This window comes from Nyctereutes procyonoides, unplaced genomic scaffold (genome assembly GCF_905146905.1).
Source record: "Nyctereutes procyonoides isolate TBG_1078 unplaced genomic scaffold, NYPRO_anot_genome, whole genome shotgun sequence".
In the NCBI taxonomy this organism is placed as follows: domain Eukaryota; kingdom Metazoa; phylum Chordata; class Mammalia; order Carnivora; family Canidae; genus Nyctereutes; species Nyctereutes procyonoides.
The window spans coordinates 21792802-21813679 of NW_026575035.1; the positions used below are offsets into that span (position 1 = coordinate 21792802).

The 20878-nt window shown below is 37.4% G+C and overlaps 2 protein-coding genes and 1 non-coding gene across 3 annotated transcripts in view; 2 read left to right on the top strand and 1 right to left on the bottom strand.

Annotated features, from left to right (window-relative positions):
• LOC129505250 (uncharacterized) overlaps positions 1 to 18710 on the bottom strand; it is a 28972-nt gene extending 10262 nt beyond the window's left edge. The window contains exons 1-2 of the mRNA XM_055318201.1: positions 18578 to 18710; positions 18182 to 18506 (exon numbers count right to left, since the gene is read on the bottom strand). Of these exons, the coding sequence (XP_055174176.1) occupies positions 18182 to 18506; positions 18578 to 18710 (458 nt within the window). The remainder of the gene's footprint in view (positions 1 to 18181; positions 18507 to 18577) is intronic.
• Positions 18558 to 19916, top strand: RPS20 (ribosomal protein S20). The gene is made up of 4 exons (XM_055318464.1): positions 18558 to 18711; positions 18925 to 19024; positions 19335 to 19408; positions 19697 to 19916. Exons 1-4 carry the CDS (start codon positions 18709 to 18711, stop codon positions 19877 to 19879), a joined length of 360 nt encoding a protein of 119 aa, XP_055174439.1. The 5' UTR covers positions 18558 to 18708; the 3' UTR covers positions 19880 to 19916.
• Positions 19197 to 19263, top strand: LOC129505448 (small nucleolar RNA U54). The gene has a single exon (XR_008663541.1). It is a non-coding gene; the product is annotated as a small nucleolar RNA U54 (small nucleolar RNA).
• Positions 19917 to 20878: the final 962 nt, after the last annotated feature.

Here is a 20878-nt window from a genome sequence, read left to right on the forward strand (position 1 = left end):
CAGAAGAAGATGAGCAATAAGGAAGTACTAACCCTATTAAACATTAATATGTAGTATAAAATCTAAGTAATAAAAATACTGTGGTATGATGTATGAATACACAGACCATTCAAACAGAAAAAATGTCCAAAGAAGACTCAAACACATATGGGAATTTGGTATACAGTAAAGATGGTTCCTTAAATCAGTGGAGAAAAGATGGACTTTTCAATGATTTTATGTTGGGACACCTATGTGGCCGACTGGAACCAAAATTAATTAGGTCTAGATCTCACACTATACGGATATATTCTCGATGAGTCTAAGATTTAAGAGTAAAAAATGAACTAATGAGAGCTACCAGGGGTAAAAAAAAGAAAAAAAAAAGAGTAAATTCCGTTATAACATTAGAATGAGGAAGTCTTTCCAAAGCCATGAAAGGAATAATTGGTATTCTCAACTACAAAAAGAAGGAACACCTGCCTCGGAGCCGACCCAGGTCCTGAACCTGTTCTTCAAATTCTTCTACGTTTAACTTCCAGGATTTGAAACACACAATCACAGGCTATACATTTCAGTTTTATGTCCTATTGGATTAAGTTTTTTTTTAATGTTTTAAAGCATAGCATTATAGTAGTCCTTTGGGGAAGAATCCCATAATATCTAAAATTATTGGCAAAGTTAAATGTATTTTACATAATTGAAAGTTTTTGGAATGTTTGACAAGACTTTTTTTTGTATATTTTTTATTGGAGTTCAATTTGCCAACATATAGCATAATACCCAGTGCTCATCCCGTTAAGTGCCCCCCTCAGTGCCAGTTGTTTGACAAGTCATTGAAAGGAGTGATGAGTAAACGTTTAGGCCAAGATAATTTATTTGAATAAATCTTTCAAAAACCTTACTTTGCAATGCTGTTAATAGATTTCTGTGATTTTTTAAAAAATTGGTTTTGTTTTGCTGAGAGCATAGCTATCTGTTTTTATTACAAAACAATAATAGTAATAAAAGGCAAATTCTTAAACATGCGGGAAAATTAACAATATAGAGAAGGTCAAAAGAGAAATAACAAACTGGGAGGAAAGTATTTGTACTTCAAACCACAGCAAAGAGCTAATCTCCCTAACAGAAAAAGAGCTCTCAGAATTTAATAAGGAAAAAAAACAAAGGATGAATGATCAGTTCATTGCAACAGAAACATGAACAGTCCTTAAATATATGAGAATTCCTAATTAAAGCTACTCTGTGATACCATTTTCCATTATAGAAATTGAAAATAAATCACCAAAATGATAAGATTGACAGATATCATTGGTGAGGTACAGGGAAATAGGTCCTCTCAGATATTGCTAGTGGAAGTACAAATTGTAATAAATTTCATGGAAAGTAATTTGGTTGCAACTATTAAAATTACAAAATCATTTCCCCTGTGATCCAGTAATCCTATTTCTGGAAATGTATCCTCTTGATATACTCATAGGTATATGAACAAGCTTATTCATTGTAGCATTTCTCTAGTAGCAAAAGTTTAGAATCAAGTCAAGCACCTTTCAATAAGAACAGGTTAGATTATGATACATCCATATAATAAAATACTATGCATGTGAACAAAAAGAACAAACCTTTTACTGTTACTGAGAAATCTGCATAGTGTATTTTTAAATTCAAAGCAAGGTGTAAGTAACAAATGCAGTATTCCGCACTATACTTTCTTTTGTGAAAGAAAGAAAGCAAGTAAGAATTTAATATTAATATTTCTTTGCATTTGTACAGGAATTCTAGAAGGAAAAATAAAATAAGAGCTATTATCTGTAGAAGGAAAAGAGATGGATGGAACAGGAATGGTAATGAGAGATTTGCTGTATATCTTTTCTGTTAATTTGATATTTGAACCATATCAATGCATTGCCTATTCAAAAATAGTAACATTCAATAACAATATTTAAAAATAAAATCAAATCTCAATCTGTACAAGTTTGTCTTAAACCACCTTGAATCCCCTCACCTAATCCCCTCTCTTCATCCAGCTTCCCTCAAGCCAATGAAATTCTGGCAAACATGCTTTTAAGTGTGCCAGGAAATTCATTTCTTTCTGATCTTTCTCAGACTCAAAGCAGAGAGCAGCTGCCAGGGCCATGGCCTCAGAAGGAAGACTAAAGCTCACTTAGGTTAAGTTACATCCTCTGATAAACATTTCCATCACACTGCATCTCCACAGCATCCATCATTCTTGTAATTACTATCTTTACTGCTTAGAAAAATCATCAACATCAGAGCTAAACTCTGTTGAGAGCACTATGTACCAGGAACTGAAAGTGTTTTACATAGATATCAAATTAAATCCTTACAACTAATCTTAAATTATTAAATTATTATTATTATTATTATTATTCCTATATTTATTGCTATTTCCTTGTTAAATATTGAGGAGACAGACAAGGAGATTAAGAACTTACCTAGGGTCATATTGCTAAATGACAGGGCCAAAACCCATGTCCTTAACCATTTCACTGCAGCACCTAGGATGGTGGTAGTGGCAGGGAATAGCTACTCGTAGCTTTGTTATTTCAAATGTTTAAAGAATTTATTTTATCTAATTCATAAAAATCAACCAATAAAATTACTATTTAAGGCATTTCTTTATACAAATAGTAGAACAGTGCAGTTGAGAATGATTTTTAAAAGGAAATAGAAAAGATATCTGAGAACTATATGGTGCCCAAGGCTGGAAAAAAATAGTTATGGTCTGTACTTACTCCTTTCCTTCATATAAATCTGCTTTCCTTCATATAAATATGATAATAAAAACCATTCTTATCCATGTATTCACACTTTCATCAAGGCTGTATTTCATAATTCAATATATCCTCAGCACCATGGCAGGAACAGCATGAGAAAGCCCAAGGCACAAACAGAGACCCAGGATTTGATATTACATTCTAGTTGAAGAGGTCATGTAATACTATATTTAAAATTTTGTGGATAATGATTTCATTATTGGTATACTAAATACATTTCCAAAATTTAAAATTGCCTGACCATCCTTGAAAATTTTGGAACTTCCAGTGAATGATGAAGGGCAAAGCATAGTCATTTATCTCTCTCTTTTCCTTCCTAAAGCTCCATATGTGACAGATTAATTTTTTAAAGCATTAACTCACAAGGGCAAAGAGAATAAGAGATGAACAAATAAGAGGAGTAAGAGGAACAAAATCTTAGAAGCTGGCAAGTTCAGTATGCCTGAGTAGCAATAGGGAAAATTAGATACAACCTGAGTAGTACCATAAAATGCCAAAAGGTCTTAGTGTTGGTTATTTAAGTTCACAGAGTCTGGCAACTGAGCTAATACTCTGTAGGTAAAGAAGAATGAATAGTTCAAGAAAATAAACCCCAAGATACTGACAGTAGAGGTTCCCCAGTAAAACAGCCAGAATAACCTACAGTGAGTCTTTTATTTTTAAGGTTCCATCCACATATACAAAGTTACCAATCAGCTTTTTAGTGCCCTACTATTAAATAGGAGCAGACAGTTCAGCTTATTTTTTTTGAAGCTCAGCTTATTTTTAAAGAATGTCTTGAATATGAAAGAATAAGATAAAAAAAACCTTACCTATCTTCACAGATGTATAAAAGGAGCTATCAGCAACATGGAAAAAAAAAGGGTTTTATTTTTTTAAAAGCCTAAAAAATAATAAAGAGCTCTTGGAAATTAGAGCTATGATAACATAAATGAAAAATTCATTCAAAAAACTAATACATGAAGAGAAGTAAATCTCTCAGAAAATAGAGAAAGAGTAAAACAAATTAAAAATAGCAAGACCAGACAATGAATAGTCAGTCTGAGAAGTCTAATATCCAAATAATAGAAGTTCCAAGAAGAGGAAATATGGAAAACAGAAGATTATCAACAGACAATTTACAAAAAAAGAGTTTTCAGACTGAAAAGATGCAGAATTGACTGCCCAGACAAAAAAATGAAAACAAACTCCATGAAGGCATATTACCATAAAATTTTATAACAGTAGGGACAATGAGAAAATCCTAAAAGCTCCTCCCCCCCCAAAAAAAGTCACATACAAAAGATAAAGATCCTAAAAGACAATAAAGGCTGCCACCTCCAAAAAATTTTTTTTAATTTTTATTTATTTATGATAGTCACACACAGAGAGAGAGAGGCAGAGACATAGGCAGAGGGAGAAGCAGGCTCCATGCACCGGGAGCCTGACGTGGGATTCGATCCCGGGTCTCCAGGATCGCGCCTTGGGCCAAAGGCAGGCGCCAAACCGCTGCGCCACCCAGGGATCCCAGGCTGCCACCTCCAAAATTCTGAGGGAAACCCATCTCCAACTTACGATTCTATACCCAGCCAAACTATCGGGTGATGTGTATTGACTGAAATCCTTTCCAAACATGAAACATCTCAAAAATTTACTTCTGTGTACCCTTTTTCAGGAAACTACTTGTGGAGGTATTCCACCAAAGCAAAAGTATACACACACACACACACACACACACACACACACACACACATATATGATCCAAGAAATAGATACAACTCAATAGAGAGACACAGGGAAACTCCAAGGATGATGGTGACTGAAGATCACAAGCTGTCAATCATGCAGTGACATATTACAGCAGATCTGAAGACTCAAGAAGATAAAACTAATGAATATCTGTGTTTGAATACATTGAAAGAACATTCCCACAATTTGAGGAGAGTTTGGGTTTAAGTGATGGGTGCAAGAGAAAACAAAGCAAATGAAACAAAAAATTTATTTACTTCAGGAGACAAAAATAGTTGGGCAATACAAGAATAGCAAATATAGCAAAACCAATGATTCAGTTCAAAATAGCCTTATGTAGCTATAACAATACAATACTGTATGTTGATCTAGCCAGAGTTATAACAATGAAGGAGGGGCCAATGGAGGGGAATTTTGAATATATGTACTGGAGATAGGAGTGGAAAAAAAACAAAATCCTAGTCTTCTGAAGACAGAAGTCAATAGGTAATTCCCAAACTAAGGGGAAAAAAATCAAGAAATGTCTACATAAGTATACTACTTCCAGGCACAGGCACAGATATCAAAACCAATAGCAAAAGGGAGTTGAAAATGGTTGCAAGACTCGAAGAGTTGGTGTAGCATCCTAGAGACCTTTTCAAATTTTTTTGCAACTGTTTGACTCATGATGTTCATGTGTAACTGATGAAGAGTAAAACTAAATTTGAGAAAGAAAAAGAAAATGAGTCTGTGGGTGTGTCTCAGGAAAAGGTGGATGATAAAGAAATATTTTAATGTGCTTCCTCTCTGACATGAATTTTAAGAAACAAAATCAAAGTAACTAAATATTCTCTTTGATTACTTAGATACATGTAAATCAACTCACTATGTGAAATCCATACTTACTTTATAATAGCTTGATGAAATAGTACAGGCTCCCTCAAAAGGGGAAAAGCCTAAAAGAAGGAACAAGCCACCCATTCAGCTAAGGAAAGCAGAAGCAGCAGACTGAAGTAAAGCAAGACAGCTTCCTGAACACTGCTGAATAGGGCATCAAATTACAAAGAGGAAAACCTAAAGGTCTATGGAATAATAGAGTACAGCCAGAAGAAATTTAAAGGGAAAGGAGAGAAAAACTTGACAGAATAATGGCAGCCAACGCCAGAAGCAAGTCCCTTTACAGAGGAGTCAAGTTACAGAATTTCCCTGACTTCAGAACAGGAAGTCGATTTTCCCCTTTTCAGGAACGGTGAATCATATTAGAACACACTGTACAGTCAGTCTGACCAAACATTTGTCAAACATTGAGTAATCTTTACTGAAGTCCTTAAGAAATGGTGATTCTGCCACAGTCTGAAGAATAAACTATTGGGAAAAAAAAAAAAAGACAGGAAAATAACCTGTTTTCTCCCCTATTTCTCAAACAAATGTCATGACAGGGCCACACTGGTCTACTATAGGTCGATCATATAACTACCATTAATTGTCTACTGTGTATCTTTCCAAAATTCTTTCAGAATTTCCTGCTATTAACTTGAGCTAGAATTATCAATCACAAGGACAATTCTGTTTCTATGACAAAATCGACTGAACTCAGGCTTGAGTATGTAATTCATGGATTGTTCAGGATCTGTCTTCTGGATTTCTTGCTGTCCCTATTTTGGCCATTCTGGCACTCAGCACTCTTACTAGGATGTTAAGAGACATTCAATGGTTTATTTTCTAACAGGTCTGTTTTTCAGTATTGGCTTTAATTAGATTTGAAGAATAGTTTTAGAGTTCATTTGTATCCTCTCCACCTCCTTATTTTATAGATTCCTCCTTAGGCAATAAAAATTCAATTTTAAACAGTTGGATTTTTTTTTTTTAACTCTTTAATGAGATCCTGGAGTGAGACCTATAGTGGGAACTCACAACTGCAGGCATCGGTGGAGGTAGCAGGATGGCCAGCTTGGGATGTTGTTTGTACAGAGCCTCAAGGACTTTATGGAAGAGGTCACTGAGAAGTTGGGGCCAATGGTTGCCCCCCACATACACACCATCCCTCCACCTCTCCCCATCAAAAATATAAAAAGACAACCAGGAAATAATGGCAGTTCCATAACTGAGGAGGAGTTATTCAAATGGAAAGGAAATTTACTCTGAAAAGAGTATCAGGACAAGGAGGTTAAGCTACCTTAGGGGCTACCAGTGGGGAGGGTAGACGGGTCCTTTGAACTGAAATCAGAACAATTAAAATAAAAAGAGGCGCCTGGGATGCTGCTAGCCAACAGCTAGGGTAATCTTCCTGATTCTACCACGGTAGAGGTTGCAGGGGTCCACAGGGGCAGCAGCCCCTGGGGAGTTGTTAGGACACCAGCACGGGAACAAGCTCCTATCTCTGAGAAGAGGGAAGGAGGGGGCCACCCATCTTTCCTGCCTCTGGCTTGGATGCTGCAGCCCAAGGAAACAGAGGCTGTTTAGTGAGTCTTCTGTCTGGGAAAGTGGAGGAAACCAAAGAGTGAGTAAGTCATGCTTCTTGTTTTAAAAGAGCTTTTAGCCTACCACCAATAGTTTTACTAAAACTATAGGTTTTTTTAAAAATAAATACTTTACATACCACACATCAAAATCATTTCCAGATGGATTAGAGGAGCATCTGTAAAACTGAAGGAAGACAGAATTGAATAGTTAATATAAATTTGAAGGAGGGAGCAATTTCTAAACTTTTCTAAAAGCAAGGTAAAAAACCATAAACATTACCACATTTAATTACATACAAATGATAATTTCTAGATATTAAAATAAAACAAATAAAATGCAGACCATGAGCTGAGAAAATATTTGGTTAAAATATGACATCAGGTTAATACTTTTTCTATAATAAACACATACAAATAAACATGAAATATCACTATGCTCTAATAGAATAATGCACAAATCTTGAAAAGTCAATTCACAAAAAAAAAAAAAAAAACACATTTAGGAGACAAATACGAAAAATGGGAAAATGTTAATCTCACAAGTGCTTGAAGAGATGCAAATTAAAAATAGGGTTTTTAAAAATTGACACACAAAATTCTTTTTTTAAAATTTTATTTATTTATTCATGAGAGATAGAGAGAGAGAGAAGTAGACACAGGCAGAGGGAGAAGCAGGCTCCATGCAGGGAGCTCGATGTGAGACTCGATCCTGGGACCGCGGGATCACGCCCTGAGCCAAAGGCAGGTGCTCAACTGCTGAGCCACCCAGGCGTTCCGGCTTCATTTTTTATTGTGGTAAAAAAACCATAAAATTTACCACGTAAAGCATTAAGCGTAGAGTTCAGTAGTGTTAGGTGTATTCATATTGTTATGAAAGGATCTCCAGAACTTTTTTATCTTGAAAATTTGAAACTCTGTATTTATTAACAACTCCTTTTCCTCCTTTCCCAGCCCCTGTTAATCACATTCTAATTTCTGTTTCTATGAATTTGACAATTTGAGATACCTCATGTAAGTGTAATTGTACAGTATTCATCTTTTTTATGGCTGGCTGTTGCCATAATGTTCTTAAACTTCATCATTGTCATAGCATATTGCCAGATTTCCTTCCTTTTTAAGGCTGAATAATATTTCACTGCATATATATATGCCACATTTTGTGTATATATTTATTTATCCATTCATCTGTTTATGGACCTTTGGGTTGTTTCCACTTCTTGGCTATTGTGACTAATGTTGCGATGAACATCATTGTGCAGTATGTCTTTCAGACCCTCCTTTTAATTTTTTTGAATATATACCCAAAAGTGGGATTGCTGTATTGTAGGGTAGGTACTTCTACTTTTAAAATTATGAGACTCATCCATACTCTTTCCCATAAAGCCTGCACTATTTTCAATCCCACCAGCAGTGCACAAGGGTTCTAATTTCTCCACTTTTTAAATCCTCAACTTTTAAAATGTATCTATCTATCTATCTATTTATTTTTGATAATAGCCCTCCTATGGATGTTAGGTGATATCTCATTTTGATCTTAGTTTACATTTCTCTGATGATTAGTGACACTGAGCAATCTTCTCATATGCTTTTGTCCATCTGTATGTCTTCTTTGGAGCAAGCATCCATTTAAGTCCTCTGTCCATGTTTAAGTCAGGTTATTTGATTTTAGTCTTTGAGTTGTATGAGTTGTTACATATTCTACATATCAACCCATTGTCAGATATATGATTTGTAAATATTTTCTTCCATTCTCTAGGTTGTCTTTTCACTCTGTTTCCATTGAGTGCAAATGTTTTTAAGTTTAATATAGTCCCATTTGTCTGTTGTTACTTTTATTGCTTGTACCTTTGCTGTCATATCCAAGAAATCATTGCCAAGTTCAAAAAATAGGGGGAAGCTTTCCCCCTATTTTTAATCCTCGAAGTTTTATAGATCTAGGTCTTATGTTTAGGTCTTTAATCCATTTTGAGTTAATATTTGCATAAGAGTAAGGTAAGAGTCTAACTTCATTCTTTTGCATATCTTCTTTGCTCAGAACCATTTGTTGAAGAGACTGTTCTTTTCTAATTGGCACTCTTGTTAAAGATCATTTGACTGTATATTTGAGAGTTTATTTCTGGGCTCTTTATTTTAATCTATTGGTCTGCTTGTCCATCTATGCCAGTAGCACACTGCTGATTACTGTGGCTTTGTAGTATATTTTGAATCTGGAAGTGTGAAACCTTCAACTTTGTTCTACTTTAACCAAATTTTTTGGGTTATTTGGGGCCTCTTGAAATTCCGTATGAATTTTAGGATGACTTTTTCCATTTCTGAAAATTGTCATTGGGATTTTGATAGGGATTGTGTTGAATGTGTAGATTGCTTTGGGTAGTATGGGCATTTTAAAAATATTAAAGTCTTCCAATTAATGAACATAAAATGTCTTTCCATTTATTTATTCCTTAATTTCCTTTAGCAATATTTTATCATTTTCAGTATATAAGTCTTTCACTTCCTTAGTTAGGTTTATTCCTGTTTTCTTCTTGTTGATGCTATTATAAATTGAAATTGTTTTCTTAATTTCCTTTCCAGATTGTTCATTGTTAATGTGTACAAATGCAAGTGATTTTGGTGGCCAGTTATTTTTAAATTAGTATTTACATTATAAAGAATATTTTAAAATTGGAAAATAAGAAAAGCTTTTGAAAAATAAAAAAAAGACATCCACAGTTCCCTAGACAATCAGCCCCAAACAAAAATTTCACTCTTTTTCTACACATTTTGAAAACAATTTGTTTATTTTAAAAAGTTGTAAACAAACTGATAATTATGTATCCTGTCCCATACACATAACAATGTAATTTCTGTGTTGTTATAATCATCATAACATTTTAAAATCCTGTTGTATTGTAATTTATTTGACCATTTGGGGGCACTTACCTTGTTTCAAATTTTGCTCAAAATAAATGGGTCTTAGTGAACATTTTGTTAATTACAATTCTTATTTTGTAGCATTTCCTAGGATAGAGTTCCATAAGTATAATTACTGAGCCAGTGAATAAAAATATTGTTGAGGTTCTTGATGTATTTTGCCAAACTGCAAGGGCATTCCAAAAAATTGTAGTAATCTATATTGTCACCGGCAATGTATGGAAGATTCTGTAATTTCATTAGCATTAAGAATTTTGTGTATGTGTCGGGGATCCCTGGGTAGCTCAGTGGTTTCGTGCCTGCCTGTGGCCTAGGGCGTGATCCTAGAATCCCAGGATTGAGTCCCACATCAGGCTCTGCCTCTCTCTCTCTCTCTCTCTCTCTCTCTCTCTGCCTCTGTGTGTGTGTGTGTGTGTGTCTGCCTCTCTCTCTCTCTGTGTGTGTCTCTCTCGTTAATAAATAAATAATCTTTAAAAATAAGTTAAAAAACATAATAAAATTAAATAAATGGCTTATGTACCCACATGCTTCCATTTAAACTAAGTTTTTCAAAGAGTAGTTCCCACTTCAAACCACGCTGATACTGTCTTGAAACATCTCATATCAAGATCACTCCACTGCATCCACTTTGTGAAATCAATGGTCCATTCTCTATATTGTTTTTTAAGAACATCTTTATTAAGATACAATTCACACATACAATTCCATTTAAAGCACACAGTTAAATGGTTTTGAATACACTCACCATTGTACAACCATCATCACAATCGATGTGAGAATATTTCTTCATCCCCAGAAAAATCTCTGTACCCATTAGCAGTCACTCCACTTTCCTTCCCCTCCCACTAATCTACTTTCCTACATGCTTGCTTAGTCTTGACATTTTATGTAAGTGGAATCATGTACGATGTGGTCTTTTTGACTGGGTTCTTTCACTTGGCCTCATGTTTTCAAGGTTAATTCCTTTGTAATATGTAACAGCACTTAATTCCATTTTATTGCCAAATAACATAATATATATATTATACATATACTATTCTATATTATATTAGAATAACATTATACACATACACACCACATTTTATGTATCTGTTCATCAGTTGTTTCCACTTACTGGCTCTTATGAATAATCCTGCTATGGACATTCACATGCAAGTTTTTGCATGGATAGTTTTCATTTATCTAAGGTCTGTATCTAGGGTCTATATCTAGGAGTATAATTGCTAAGTCAATAAATAACCTTTTGACGAATGACAAACTGTCCTCCAAAGCAAATGAACTATTTCACACTCCCAAGGTGTAACGTAAGAGGGCTCCCAATTTCTCCACATCTTCACCAATATTTGTTATCAACTGTCTTCTTAATTCTTGTCATTTCATTGATGGTTAATTATGTTGAACATCTTTTTATATTTTTATTGGCCATTTGTATATCTTCAAGAAGTTTCTATTCAGATTCTTGGCTCATATTTCACTTGGGTTATTTGTCTTGTATCATTAAATTGTAAGAGTTCTTTATATATTCTATATATACATCCACTATCAGACATATGATTGGCAAATATTTCCTCATATCATATAGGTTGTCTTTGCACTTTCTGATAGTGTCTTTCACTGTACAAGAGTCTTTAATTTTGATGAGGTCTAATTTATCTTTTTTTCTCTTTGGTTGAATGTGCTTTTCCTGCCACAGCTCTGAAACCATTGTCAAATCCAGGGTCATAAAGATTTGTGTTTTCTACTAAGAGTTTTAAAGTTTTATCTCTTACTTTGGGCCTTATATACATTTTGAATTAATTTTTGTATATAATACAAGTAGGGGTCCAATTTCATTCTTTTGCTTTTGAGTATCCAGTTGTCCCCACATTATTTGCTGAAAATTATTCCTTCTCCCCATTGAATTGTCTTAGCACCCTTTTCAAAACTCAATTGTCTATAATGTGAAACTTATTTCCAGATTCTCAATTCTATTCCATTGGGTTATATGTCCATCCTTATGCCAGGATTACACTGTCTTGATTACAACTTTGTAGCAAGTTTTTAAATCAAAGAAGTGTGAGTCTTCCAACTTTGTTTTGCTTTTTCAAGATTATTTTCAAATTTCCATATGAGTGACAGGATCAGCTTGACAATTTCTGCAAAGAAGCCATCTAGGATTTTGAGAGGGATTGCACTGAATCTGTATATTGATTTGAGAAGTATTGATGTCTCAACAATAAGAAGTATTCCAATTCATGAACATGGAATGTATTTACACTTACTTAGGTCTTCTTTAATTTCCTTCAACAATGTTTTAGAATTTAAAGATTATAAATTTTTTACTTCTTTTGTTATATTTATTCCAAAGTATTTTATCTTTTTTGATATTATTAGAAATGGAGTCTTTTTATAAATTTCATTTTTGGATTGTCCATTGCTTCAGTTTAGAAATACAGTTGACTTTCATATATTAATCTTGTATCCTGCAATCTTGCTTGTCTTTCACCATTAGGTACAATGTTGACTGTGGGTTTTCCATAGAAACCTTTATCATGTTGAATAAGTTACATTCTAGTCCTAGTTTTGTTAAGTGTTTTTATCATTAAGCTATGTTGAACTTTGTCAAATTTTTCTTTCATGTCTGTTGAAATGATCATGTGGTTTTTGTCCTTTATTCTAGTGATACAGTGTAATAAATAACTTGTATCTGCCACCATGGACTGCACACGATCCTAATACTTAATTTTCTGACAAGCTGAGTAGTAATGATAAGAAATATAATTTTTAAAATATTATATAGTAAAATATGTCAACATTTAGAAGATCTGTGTAAGTCAGTGAGCCAATATTTTCTAAGTGACCAGTGCATGATGTTATAAAATATTGCAAGAGTAGGGGTAAAAGATCCCTTCAAAGCACAAGAGAGATAAATAGATTCTATTATCAGAGGGAACAAAAAAGGCTACTGATATGGTTTCAGATTTTCATTGTACCTAATCCTTAAGAAACTACCACTTGGCCAGTGTAAGTGCATCAAAGAAGAATATCTACAAATATCTAAGTAGGTTATTAAAATCCTTTCCCTTTTCCAACTTCTTATCTGTGCTCACCAGAATTTCTACACATACTTCAACCACAGCAACATATTGTGACAGACTAAATGCAGAGGCAGATATGAAAATTGAGTTTCTTCTATGAAGTCAGACATTAAAGAGTTGAACAAAAATAGAAAAACAATGAAAATAGTTATTTTTCAAAAAATATGTTAACAATGAATAAGTTTGTTATTATTTTTTAAGAGATTAACAAATGTTTGTGGACTTCCTCATTTTTAGCCTCAATATAACAAATACCAATAGACATAGGGCCACTTAAACAAAAGCTCTTTGGGGTCTTCAATAATTTTTAAGCATATAAAGAGTTACTAAGAATGAAAAGTTTGAGAAGCACTGTTCCAGAAAATTATAAATCACTAAAATTGATGCTGGAACAGAGGTATCAGGGAAAATTAATCACCATAGAAGAAATTATACTTTATAGTCACCTCTCAATAAAACATGCATTCTACCAAGTCTTACACATTACCACACTACTATATAAACTTTCCACAGCATGAAGAGAAGCTTCCAAATTTGTTTCTTTGATGCCAGCATATTAATACACATACAGACACACATAATTTAAAAACAATCTCACTTGTAATATGTTTAAGAGAGATTCTTTCCAGGAATGCAAAAAAGGCTCAATATTAAGAAACTTATTCACCATGTTAATAGATTTTTAAGATCTATGAAAACCTGGGATCCCTGGGTGGCTCAGCAGTTTGGTGCCTGCCTTTGGCCCAGGGCGTGATCCTGAGATCCCAGGATCGAGTCCCACATCAGGATCCCTGCATGGAGCCTGCTTCTCCCTCTGCCTGTGTCTCTGCCTCTGTGTGTGTGTGTTTCTCATGAAGAAAGAGAAAGAAAGAAAGAAAAGAAAGAAAGAAAGAAAGAAAAGAAAGAAATAAAGAAACTATGGGATAATTTTAAAAAATTATCTCCGAACATGGAGGGTCTTTCTTAGCAGTCAATTAATTTCTTGAGGAGTCCCATCAAGTGGGGTATAAACATGGAAATGTTTTCTCTTCTAATTATTGGTTTCAACTGCATTGTGTCACTCATCTTTTCCCACCCCTTAATTAAAATCTAGGAAAGAATCAATGACTTTCTGGTAACTTCAGGTTATTGAACGCAGTCAAATTCAGTTTGAAACCCTAAACTGATCTAATTCAAAGCTTTGTCCTTGCTATCACCAATTAGACTTGTACTTGAGTAAGGAAACTATAACATCTATATTCCAGATAGGAGCACTCTTGAGTGAAAGTTAGCACTAGTAATAGTAATAGTAACATCTTGGTCATGATGTACTGAGGCTATCCTGGCCATAGCAGATGAATGGCCACCTGAGACCAAAGGACTTGAAATGAGGAGAGGGAGTCTCCTCTGCTATTTCAAGCCTCCTCCCTCTGGTGTTGGGTAGCCCAAAGGAGGGACAAAGGACAGAAGCCATCTTGAATGTCTGGCAATATGTTGGTGATGAAGAGATATTCTCGGATCTGTTTATTTCCATGCAATAGCCTTTTAAAGTTGGAAGATCACATAGTCCAGCACCCTCCTTTTACAATGAGAAAACTGAGGCCCATGTAGATAAGATGACTCATGAGAGATGGCTGCCCTAGCAGTGGACTTAAGCATGTCCTCAAAACTCCTATCAGTGTCCCCTTTGCTGCACTGCAGCTGCCTCTCCTACATGTGTTCATCAGACCCAGAACCAGGCCTTGGGAGGTACCTTAATACTTAAGGGGTGCCAGTGCTGAGGTCTCATCTGAAAGCTCGACCAAGGAGATACCTGCTTCCAAAGTCACACAATTATTCAGTTCTTTGGGGGCTATTGGACTGAAAGCTTCAATTCATGCTGGCTGTTGACCACAGACTACCCTCATTCCCTTGCCTGGGGTCCTCTCCCTATAGCACCTCCCAACATGTCAGCTTGCTTTTAACAAAGCTAGCAAGAGAGAAAGTCTGCCAGGAAGATGGAAGTCAGAACCCTACTCAATCTATTCACAGAAGTGACATCCCAGCACTTTTGCCATATTCCAGCATTTAGAGCATCTTACACATTTCCACATTCAAGAGGAGGAGATTCCACAGGGGCATGAGTAACAGGTGGTGGAGATCTCTGTGGGGTTACATTTGAGGCTGTCCACCACACAGCAATGCAGCAGAATTGTGTCATGAAAGCCAGAGGTTTCAATCTTCTCATAAAGGGAGGCAAATGGCATTTTCTAAAAAGTTGTACCAATTCTATACATCATGAAAAGCACAACCTCAGGGGGAAATGATTGATGGGTAAATCTATCCCTGGCTCCCCTGCATGATATCAGGATCCCAAAAATGTGACCATGGGAGTCCTCTGCAGGTTCTCTGCTAAAACTAGGAAATGGCACTATGTGACAGGAGTAGACCAACTTTTCAAATTGCATTTCAAGAAACATTAGAATCTCTAGGCCTGCAGGCCTGGGAACATGAGAAAGGAAGAGGGGAAAGAAGTACTACAAGGCCTGGTGAATAGAACATTTCTACCCCTACAGAGAACTGTTTGAGCTCTGCAGTTAAATGTGATCAAAAAATTATCAACCCAATGCATGTTCCATATGAATCATTCTCAATGAAAAGATCTGTGTCCCTAGTTCTGTTCCACTGCTCACTTTAGTGAAATGATTTTAATGAGCAAATCGAATTAACTGGCCTTGGGTATCTATAGGACTTCAAACCAAAAAAATGAAGAGTTAAAAAAAATAAGGATTCAACCTTACAAAGGACACATATTAGTAGCTCAATAAAATTTCTAACCTCAACTAAGGTAAAATAGAGACAGCCTTGCTATGCTACTTTATCCAACATAATAGGATTTTACACCTCACAGATACGTACAGCTACTAATGATAACAGTAAGAGCTAATATACAGTAAGAGACAAACAGTAAGAGACACCATAGCATAGTGGCTAAGAGCACAAACTTTGGAGTTAGACTGCATAGGTTCAAACACCGGCTTTTCCTGTGACCTTGGGCAGGTCACCTAACCTCAGCTTTCTCATGCATAAAATATGAATAACAGCACTTACGCTCCAGGGTTGATGTGAGGATCAAACAAATGGATATTAATACAGTAATATTAATTAATACAGTAATAGTAATTAATTAATGCTGTCATGTACCCAGTATTGTTCAAGTCCTCACACGTAATCCTTGTAAACCACAAGGAATTGCCTCCACATTTCACTCCCCTATCAATACAACATGGGTAACCACAAGAGAAAGTTTTAAACTCTCTGGTTTTTATTGTTAAATTTCAGACTTTATTCTTAAATTTCAACACAAATTTATTTAGATAAAAATTCTGCAAATAAAATAATGTCTAAACAGACATTTGACACATTCACTTGAAATTTTGCTCTTTTTATTTCACTAATGTGTACCACGAATTAAGTAGTTTTTAAGCTGTTAATTTCCTTTTGTAAGGAATATGATGACACTGTCATTGCAGCAAAAGACCAGTAGATGGCTGTCCACAGAAAGGAACAAATACCTACAGTAAAAGTTTTTATGAGATGGTTTTAAAAGACCTACAAAAATCAGAAAAGGAAGGCTATGAATGGAGATGTTGAAAACATAAAGTTTGCAATGGTCTTAAGAATATTTTTTAATTTTAAAATAAAACAGATATTTAAGTCCATCTTTCACAGTAAGATCTTCATTACACTGCTGGAGGAAGTATCTTTTTGGGTATAACTTTGCCAGAGGCCAACTTACTTAACACCAAAAGTACTTACAATTTTATAATATGCATATCCCTTGATAAGCCATCAAAGGATATGTATACCTAGTAATTGATCTAAGGCATTAAGGACCTAAGGCATACTGTATTTTCTTCTTCTTTTGGATAAATTGTTAATTTTTACTTTTTCTCCAATATCTTACATTATGTAGGAACATTACACTTTTAATGAAAATGTGGGGACTACAGAGGCAGTTAAGTTTTAATTTAAGAGAGAAATATAACAAACTGTCTGAACCAAACATAAATTTGAAAATAGTGATGCTTTCATTACATTTTTCTAACATTATCTCAACCAGCTGTTTCCTTCATTCTAGTCACATCCACAATTTCTTCCCATACATACTGGGCTACATTTAGCCTTTTTCTATACTGAAATTCTTTTCTATAGTCAAGGAAGTTAATTTGTCCACCATTTTCTCAAGTACTTGAAAGGAAAGGGAAACCTAAGAGTAGCTGTACCAGATTTATTCCTAAAAAAAAAAAAAAAATCACAAATATATTTCCCAAGCATTCCCTGGTAGCCATGGCAATAAGTTAAAGCCCTAAGTTACAACGTCTCACCTGGGTTATAGCTAGTAAACCAAGAATGCAGGCTTTCAGTTCTTTGCTGCAAATTCTACTAACAGGGTTTTTACAGCCAGATGACAGACACTTAGAATAACTGAACTAAAAATAGAACCATTCTAACATTTCAATTAATCGTTAAGTGGCAGAAAAATCTAGTATACCTATTTTGGTGAGCCAAAGAAGGCCAGCGATTAGCTAAGCCCAATTATGACCAAATAGGTTAGTGCTACTATTTGATAAAAGTTTCAAGTATAATCTCCCTTCGCGGAACAGAAGAGAGAGGCTCCCTAATGGGAGAGGAGCCCTCATGGGGGAGGTCAGATCTCTTTCATTCACGAGTTTTGTGTGTCTGAGCACATTAAGTCTTCTGCATTAACGTTCGCCTGCAAAATAATGAGGTTATTTACTCTTCCTTCTGCCCTGAACCTGAACCAAAGCCAGCCTCTTCTGACCACTCCGTCACCTTTAAGTTGTTCGTGTCCTCCTTATGCTCTCGCTCCTGTCGAGACCCAAGTCAGTGGACTACTCTTGGGTTTTCCACTGTGCTCTGTCTCCTACACTCGGTATCAATCAGGGGGACCTTGTAGGGTCTTATCCCAACAGACAGGGGAGTTAGGGAGCCGGCGCGGGTGTCCAGGAGGGGCCCCCGATGCACCACCTGCTCCAGCACAACCCAGCAGCCTTCGCGGAGGGAACGAACCCAAGGTCAGGTGCTTCCTGAAAACCGACTGGAAGCTGCTGCCGCTCTGGGAAGCCAGAAGGCAGAGCATCACGGCCGTTGTGTTTCAGGCTGTGAACAGTAACTGCCTGCTGGAGCTTAGGGCAGCACGCCCAGGTTGTCAGTCATTTTCCCTAATATCCACGTGAGTTGAACTCGGAACTAAGTTACCCACCTGCTCAGAGAACGAGCCACTCGGCTTGTAGAGGAGGCAACACCTGCACTGTAAAAGCCGCAGGAGTCAGTTTGACTTCGCAGACGCCCGGGGTAGGCGCAGCAGGCAGAGGAGCTTCTCAGGCTTCGGGTCGCAGTCTCCCCGTCATCCCTCCCTCCCGGGTGGCCCGAGGACCACGGAAACCGGCCCGGCGGCGACGCCACCTCGCGGGGCTCTGTCTCCGCCGGACCGAAAGGGGGCGGCCGCAGCCGCGCGTTTCCCGCCAGCTCCACGGGTACTCCAGCCCCGGCTCGCGCAGCCGCCTCCCGAGCCGTCTGGGCGATTCCTCTTCCGGGGCAGCGCGGAGACGCGTGCGCGACCCGGATGCGGACGAGAGCGCAGCTATATAAGCGCTACGCAGGCCTCCGGCCTTTCTCTTTGAGGAAGACGCGGTCGCATCGAGAGCGGAGCTCCCGGCGCCCCGCTCCTGCTCCTGACTCACCGCTGTTCGCTGAGGAACAAGTCGGTCAGGAAGCCGCGCCGCAGCCATGGTGAGGCGGGCGGCGGCGCCGCGGGGTCCGTGACGCGGCGGGACTTGGTCCCTTCTGGGGACGGATTCCGGGATGGGAGGAGGCGGCGGCGGGAGTCCGAGCCTCACTTGCCTAGTAGAGGGGCTCATGGGATGGTGGAGCAGCCTGAGAGGTCTCTTGATGAAGGCCGCGTCCAGGCTTTTAAGAGAATGTGTTTCGTTTGTGTGATTACAGGCATTTAAAGACACTGGGAAGACGCCCGTAGAACCAGAGGTGGCGATTCACCGAATTAGAATCACTCTAACCAGCCGCAACGTAAAATCTTTGGAAAAGGGTCAGTACGATACCTTCAGGGTGAGACGTTGGCGCAGAAAAACCCCCAAAATAAGGAGTTTGGCTTTATCGCTGCACGCTCCTGACTCCAGTCCAGCGACAAGTTGCTTAACCTAAAAGGGAAGGGAAGCATGATTTATCCGTAACCGCTACCGTGTCTTTTAGATCTTTGTTGGCGATGAGGAGACCATTACTGTGTTGAATAACGATGATAGTTCTGTACGCTATTCTGAGCCAGCAGGAGTTAAAGTTTCCTAACGCCGCCTTGGACTGTTCCGAACGAACTGAAAGACGGTTTTATTTTCCTGTAGTGTGTGCCGACTTGATCAGAGGTGCAAAGGAAAAGAATCTCAAAGTGAAAGGACCAGTGCGGATGCCTACCAAGGTGAGCCGGGGTGCAGAGAACACAGACGCTGAAAGAAAAATTGTGGGTAGGACTGAGTTCATGTTAGGTAGCTGGTTTTCACAGGTAACTTGTTGTCCCTTGGGTGGGGTGGGGTGGGGTGTTTTTTAAGAGCGCTGTCCAGGCTGAGGGAAAAAACGCACTGGCCGTTATCAGTGGTGTCTGAGAACTTTTAGGGAAGTATTCAAATGAAATATGTGAGACTGATGATTTTCCAGATGTCGTGGGGATGAGTATAAAACCATAAATGGTTGGTTTCTTTTGTCGCAGACTCTGAGAATCACTACGAGAAAGACTCCTTGTGGTGAAGGTTCTAAGACTTGGGATCGTTTTCAGATGAGGATCCACAAGCGACTCATTGATCTGCACAGTCCTTCTGAGATTGTTAAGCAGATTACCTCCATCAGTATTGAGCCTGGAGTCGAGGTTGAAGTCACCATCGCAGATGCTTAAATCAACCTTTTTTAATAAATTGATTATCTGTTGTTAAGTCTTTTTGTTGTTGTTAAGTCTTGTTGACATTCATCATACCAACGAATTTTAGGAATACAGAGTTGTGCTGTGAAATCTATAGTCTATCTTTGGAGTAGTCAAAGTTAGATGAAGGTCCTAAGGTGGGTGATCTATCCTGTTTTCATCGTATGTCATAGAGGCCACTAAAGCAGTTGACACCTGACATCACTTAAAAACTGAATTGTATTAAAATACATGGTGATCTTAGTATTGATAAAGGTGTATGGTGTGGTTCATAACTGGCTGCATATTGGAGCTTTTCCAAAAGACATCTGAGTTCTACCCCCAAAATTCTGACTTAGTAGATACAGGGTGCTGCTTACATGGGCAGGTAACTAACATGGGAAATAGTGGTTTCTGCCAATTAATAGTCCTTCCTCTTTGGGCCAGAGTAAGCCTTGCAAGTTTTAAAATGTTCTGGAAATACTGGCCCTTATATTAAGCAATTTTGCTGAGAAATGTTCAGATTGTATTTTAGATTAATAGTTTTGTTTTTTTCCCCATGAGAGGCAGAGGGAAAAGCAGGTTCCATATGGGGAGCCCGGTGGAGGACTCCAGGATCCCGCCCTGAGCCAAAGGCAGAGATGCTCAACCACTGAGCTACCCAGGTGTCCCAAATTAATAGGTTTTAAAATAGATCCAGTATTTGTTAACATTTTGGTTATATCTATAGAACACTGTTTTGGGATCCCTGGGTGGCGCAGCGGTTTGGCGCCTGCCTTTGGCCCAGGGCCTGATCCTGGAGACCCCGGATCGAATCCCACGTCGGGCTCCCGGTGCATGGAGCCTGCTTCTCCCTCTGCCTGTGTCTCTGCCTCTCTCTCTTTCACTGTGTGCCTATCATAAATAAATAAAAAATTTAAAAAAAAAAAAGAACACTGTTTTATAGACGGTCCTTGGAATTTAAATCCAATACGGAATTATACTAACATGGTCTAT

Coding starts and splice junctions, on each gene's coding strand:
- RPS20 (XM_055318464.1), top strand. Junction 19,025..19,334: donor CGTAAAATCTTTGGAAAAGG/GTCAGTACGATA, acceptor ATTTTCCTGTAG/TGTGTGCCGACTTGATCAGA. Junction 19,409..19,696: donor CAGTGCGGATGCCTACCAAG/GTGAGCCGGGGT, acceptor CTTTTGTCGCAG/ACTCTGAGAATCACTACGAG.